Below are 6,000 nucleotides of genomic sequence, written 5' to 3'. Positions count from 1 at the left end.
CCAAATAAAATTCGCAGATATTTTCTGTTTTATTTTTAAATTTGAAATTTTTATTATTTTTTTTAATGTTTTGAAGTTATAATATTTTTTCCATGACCTTGAAAGAAGTATTTCCAGGCATACCTGTTTTTTTTATCCAAAATTTCCAAAGATATACGTGAATATTGGTGAATTAATATATTTGTTATAAGGTGTAATGACTACAAATATGCTTTACGAATTTTGTTAATATTGTTTGAAAGAATGAACGATGCATCTTTTTTTCCACTCGTGCACAATGAAAAAACCGAAAAGGAAAATAGATTGCTATAAATTAAAAATTTCGCACAGGAAATTACTCCTGTCTCAAATTTAATAAAGGTGCCCGAAAATAAATTTTTTAACTCCTGGGTAAGTTTCTCACCAAGCGTTAAAAAAATTTATATTTAGACATCATTGGAGTCGCAGAATCGAAATATGGAAAAGACTCGATGTGACATTTCAGAAAAAGTCTGGTTTTGAGAAAAAGTATCTATGTTAGAACAATGCTATATAAATCTAATATAAATCCTAAGTCGCGCTTTCCAGACATGAAAACGAAAATTAAATTTCCTTAATCAGCCGACTAGAACAGAAAACACAGAACTCTCTCTGTTTTTTTTTTTTTTTTTTTTTTTTTTTTTTTTGTTGTTGTTTAAGGTGTAGATTTATTGAAATTCTTTTGAGCCTCTATTTTTTTTATTAATTATTGAAAACATATCGCTAAATATCAGCACTGCTTTCAAAACGTTTGTTACAAAGAAAGTGATGGAAATGTAAATAACTTTTATGTCAGTTATCATTTCTCGTGTCTACTACACAAAACTCCAAATCAGTCTTATACATTTTTCTATAATTCGCTATATTAATTTTATCAGATTCGTTCAAGAATAACTGCAACTTGTTTTTCATATATTGTTATTTGTATTTGGTAATTACTTGTGCATTTGAAAAATAAAATTAGTTTTCTTTTTCGTCCATACATACCAGTCCAGCATTTTTATGTTTACTGTTTAATTTGATTAAAAACCAAACCATTAAAATATTTTTCCCTATGTATTATCGCAATAGCAAATATACTAATACAAAAAAATGTTCTTATCTCTCTAGCGTTAGTATCGCAGGTGAATGACAGATAAAGTTCCACAAAGAAAAAGATAATACTTCAATCACTATTGCAGTTCATTATCCATTATCAAATGATGAAGTTGTTTTGCGTGAAGCTAAGCAAACATGTCTAGGTAAGTTTGTGTTTTCAGTGATTTTTATTTTTCATTTAAAAGAATTTAAAAATATTTTATGTTACTTAGTATATTTTACGGCTAAAGAAACAATACTGTTATAATCATAATAAACTAAGCAACAGAAGCCACAAAGTTTAAAAAAAATCAATTATTTTCCTTTATGTTTTGAAAAATAATAATTCAGATTTCTAACGTGGTAATAAGGGATACAATTCCTTATAGCGTTAGAAATGTAAGTTTCAAAATATTGAAAGGTATTGGCATTGAAAATTTAAAAAATTTATTTGCCCAGACAAAGGTGGGAAATTTTTTGCGTTGAAATTTTAGCACCAGTTTTCAAGTTTAGTTCTTTATTCTAATATTAAAAGTTATGTAATGGGAAATTATCCAAAAAGTTATTCTTGCTTTATATAAAGATTCCACTACTGTTTAACCTTTACTCGGTATATCAGTCATAAATATCGATATATTACACAGGCAATAAGGCGTAAGGCGATAAGTGCATGTAAGACTTTAACTTCATCTGTTATTTAACTATTCGGATATTTTAATGAGCAAACTGTCATTGCTAAAATAACTGTTAATTAAATATCGAATCTTTTTTTAATATTTTAGATAATTTTATACTGAATTAGCGTAATATGCATAATTTCACCCTTTTCTAAAATAGGTTAATGCTTGGGAAACCAAGCATTCTAATAATTACTAAATAATTGTTGTATGTAATTTTATTGTTCTAGAAATTTAGTCTTTGTTACTGAACTGAACAAAAACAAAATACAGTACATACAGTAGAGGAAGGGGTAGTTTATTATCTTAAACTGGTAAACAAGCGATTAAGAAAGTGAGGGCTTGTTAAACTAGGGATATGTACATATCCTAGTAGTGGTAGTTTAACAGGTCCTGACTTCCCTAAACACTTGTTTATCAATTTAAGATAATAAACTACCCCCTCCTACCTTAGATGATTCATTCTAATGAGATTGGATATATCGTCTTGGAAAATGTGACCTTTAAGTAGGTCCTTGATCATTTTAGTCTATGTTCTTGTATGTAACATAGATTATCCATCTTTTCTTCTAGTTTGCAGTGGGTAACTGTAGTATTATGTGAAATTTATGGAAGTTGAAGCTCTAATATGAGGCTTAAAATAATTTTGTACAGTAAAAAATGTTTAGCAATATGGATATAAAATTTAATTGATTCAGTGTAATAGTTTACATATGAAAAATATATGCTTCTATTTCCGGAAACAATTCCAGAAATGTATCAAATCATGTAATACATCTGGTTGGTCTTCAAGTTCGACTGAAGGTATAATTTCACATAAGAATGTCTAAAATTTTTTATGGGAATTAAGATTTTGAAAATATTTTAATATTTTTTATACTGTTTCATCGCACTGCTTTCAAAACGTTTGTTATGTTCTTACGTTCAACTTCTGCTTTCAAAACGTTTTTTAAGTCTTCAAGCTCTTAGGAGATACCATAAATCTCATAAGAGATCATAAATTTCATGAAGGGTGAAAAATATTTGATTTTTTTCCCTTAAAAGTTTTAGTATAATTCAGTAAATACCTGCAATTAAACTCTTATGGCACTCCCTAATTAATGTGAAATGATATGTATTCTTTAAAAAGATTTTGATATGTTCTAAGAATCTACGAAATAGTGAAATGTTTGGTATGAAGCTCAGTGTATTTTATGAATTAAATGACTGTATAGATGTACTAAATTTTGTTGAAAATACAAATATTTTATTAATTGGTTGGATTCATTTAAGTGATTTACAAGAGTGGCATGGTAGACAGTTTCTTACAGAAATATATTCGTATTTGAAAACTCTGCATATAATTCGCCTTACTGAATTGATCTAAACTTTTAAAATTAAATGGGTGATATTATGGGGTATCAGAAATCCCTATACCGACAATGTTAAATTGGCCATTTTCGATGTACCATTTCTCAAAATCTGCTGTAGATATAAGCTTGAAATTTTTTCTGTAATTAAAGTATATCTATCTGATTATACTGAAATGAGCTTTTGAAACATTTTGAATTTTAGAGTAAATTACAAAATATTTTGTTAGGCATAGTAAAATTTAACACTTTTCTCACACGAAAAAAATGGAAAAAAAATTTTTTTCTAAGTTTATTACAGAAAGCTCATTTCTGTAAATATTATGGAATCTAATAAATAAGCCATAAAATGTTTAGATACCTGTGAGCAGTAGTTCCTGAGAAAAGGTACATCGAGTATAAAAAAATCATGTTTGGAGAAAAACGCGTTTTTATGTAAAAATCCTCATTGATCAAAGCAGTAGATGACAAATTAAAACTAGATTTTTTTAGCTGTTTAGCTCCTCTGTCTTTTTTTTTTTTTTTTTTTTCGTGCTTTGGGATGTTCTGCAGTTCCTTCGTATGTGTCCTTCAGCACCGCAGTTCCAGCACTTAACGGTCGGTTTCTTATCACCAATATTCCGTCTCAAGGCGTTCAATTGTCTAGTTAAATCGTCTAGACGAGCAGTGACTTGATCCCCTGGCTCCTGGACTTGAGCAGCTCTGACTGGTTGGCGGTCTCGACGAGTGGCTTGCTGGGCTGCCTCGTCTTACACTAAAGCGCTTTTCAAATCTTTAACATCCTCCATTCGCAGAGCTTTCTGTATTTCAGGGTCCCGGATGCCATCGATGAAATATTGCAGCGGCAGGATTTCTCTTGTTTCTGTTGGACATTCCGAAAAGGCGTGATGTGATAGCCTTTCAACATCCGTGGTGAGCTCCTGAAGTGTTTCGGTGGGCTTCTGTTGACGGGATTTTAGTTAAAGCCTACTGTAGTCTTTCAAACACTTTTCCCCAAAGCGCAGCTCCAAAGCGGCGGATAGAGCTTCGAAATCTAGCCTTTGATTTTCGGGAAGCGTCTGCAGGATATCCGCTGCGTCTGCTCTCAGAGAAGCGGCGAGATGACATGCCTTAGCTTGGGAATCCCATCCATTCGCATCCGCAACTATAGAAAATTGGGTTTTATACACTTGCCAGGATGTCTTCCCATCATATGTGGATAGCTTCAGAAATGGACGAGCAGGCATAGGTAAGAATTTAAAACCTTCAGAATTGTTTCCTGCCGTCGCTATGCACTTCTTTAGGCTGTCAACTTCTTTGGCGACGGCAGCAGGAACCCTGTCATCAATTTGGTTTGGACGGCAGAAATCTTTTCTTCAATTTCTCCAACTCTGTTTTCTAACGTGTCAATTCTGTCTTCTATAGCTTCAATTTTGTTTTTTATTATGCATGTGATTTCTCTCTTAATTTCCTCTTGGCCCACATTCATTTCTGCTTTAACAGCTTCCTGTCTCGCCTTAATCTCTTCTTTAATGGATGCTTGGCCAGCTTCCATCTTTTCCTGGCTGGATTTCATCTCTTTTTTTAATGAGGCAAAGGCTGATATTAACTGCCTTAACTGTTCTTCCATTGCTCTTGTTATTGGCATTCAAACCCCACTCACGACACCAAAAATTGTTGCGTGCGTACGGGTTCGTTACGAAATGAATGCACGTCCGATAAAAAATGAACAAAAATTTATTATTATCACAACAAATATGCTTAAATTTCCTCAAATTATCATGCTGTATTACAGTACCTTACAGTAGTTATCTTTTAACTACTCAAACGTTCAATAGAACTTCATTCAAAACAGCTGAAGAAAGCTAATCCGCGAATTGGCTACAATCAACAAGAGCAGTTTTCTAAACAAACTCTTAAAACAACAACAAACTAAGTAACTAACTAACTACAATCACTGACTAAATGAATTGAGAGGTTTTCCTCCTTTTTATAAGATTTTTAGGTGCTACTTTGGTAGACGGTTGCACGGATTTTGGCGACTTTTTGGCGATTTTTCTTTTGGCGAGTAATACGACTTATGGTAAACCCATTGCTGGATAAGTTATTTATGGTAACCGATACTTTGTTGTCATTTTATTTAAAAAATAATACGTTTTATTATGATTAAATTCCGTGTTTTAAATATTATTTATGGCTTCTAAATATTAAAAATCAATTTAATTTTACATTTTTATTTGAAATAAAAATTTTATTGTTTCTGATATTTTATGAAATTTTATGTTGTGGATGATGTAATCAATGACGTTACCTTACTTTAAAAGTAATTGCTTTTAATATCTGTAAATTTAATCTGATGTTTTAAACATTATTTATGGCTGTTAAATATTAAAATACAATTTAATTTTGTATTTTTTTAAAAATGATTTTATTATGTATGATTATTTAAATAATTTTAATTTTAGGCGTGATGTAATCAGCTCTCTGATTGGCTATAGACTATTTGTGCATTAACGAGCTGTAATCAGCTCCCTGATTAGTTGCTGAAAATTTGTGCATTACCACGCCATTTTAAAATTTAATTCATATCTTCGAATTCCTTTTAAAATGTCTCTTTCAAAGATGAATGTTGTTATTGGTAAATACCAAGAAATATTGGTATAGGAATCAAAAAATTGTCCTTTGAGACCTTATTTTGGCCAGCCTGGCTTTCCTAATCAAAGATTTATTTATAAAGTCTTACAAGGGTCAGAGGAAATTTATTTTAAATTTCTGAAGGAACCAACCTCGCTAATTGCTTCTTCAATGAAGTGCGCAAATGTAGATCACAGATGAAGGTCCTTAGAAGAGCCGATTCTGAGGACGGCCGTATATGGTATTGTGGTCATGTTGAAAGAAAT

General features: G+C 31.2%; 1 protein-coding gene across 2 annotated transcripts in view; it reads left to right on the top strand.

Moving 5' to 3' along the window:
• The first annotated feature begins 1,124 nt into the window (after positions 1-1,124).
• The window catches only part of LOC118198768 (sn-1-specific diacylglycerol lipase ABHD11-like), a 52,442-nt gene continuing 47,566 nt past the window's right edge, over positions 1,125-6,000 (top strand). For both annotated transcript variants that reach the window (XM_035370527.2, XM_035370528.2), the window contains exon 1: positions 1,125-1,259. In XM_035370527.2, the coding sequence (XP_035226418.2) occupies positions 1,252-1,259 (8 nt within the window). In that variant the 5' untranslated portion in view covers positions 1,125-1,251. The remainder of the gene's footprint in view (positions 1,260-6,000) is intronic.

This window comes from Stegodyphus dumicola, chromosome 3, assembly GCF_044657685.1.
Source record: "Stegodyphus dumicola isolate Sdum_Otavi_A_Nest chromosome 3, ASM4465768v1".
NCBI lineage: Eukaryota > Metazoa > Arthropoda > Arachnida > Araneae > Eresidae > Stegodyphus > Stegodyphus dumicola.
Note: the sequence above shows the minus strand (reverse complement) of the source record. Positions and strands in the feature narration are given on the sequence as shown.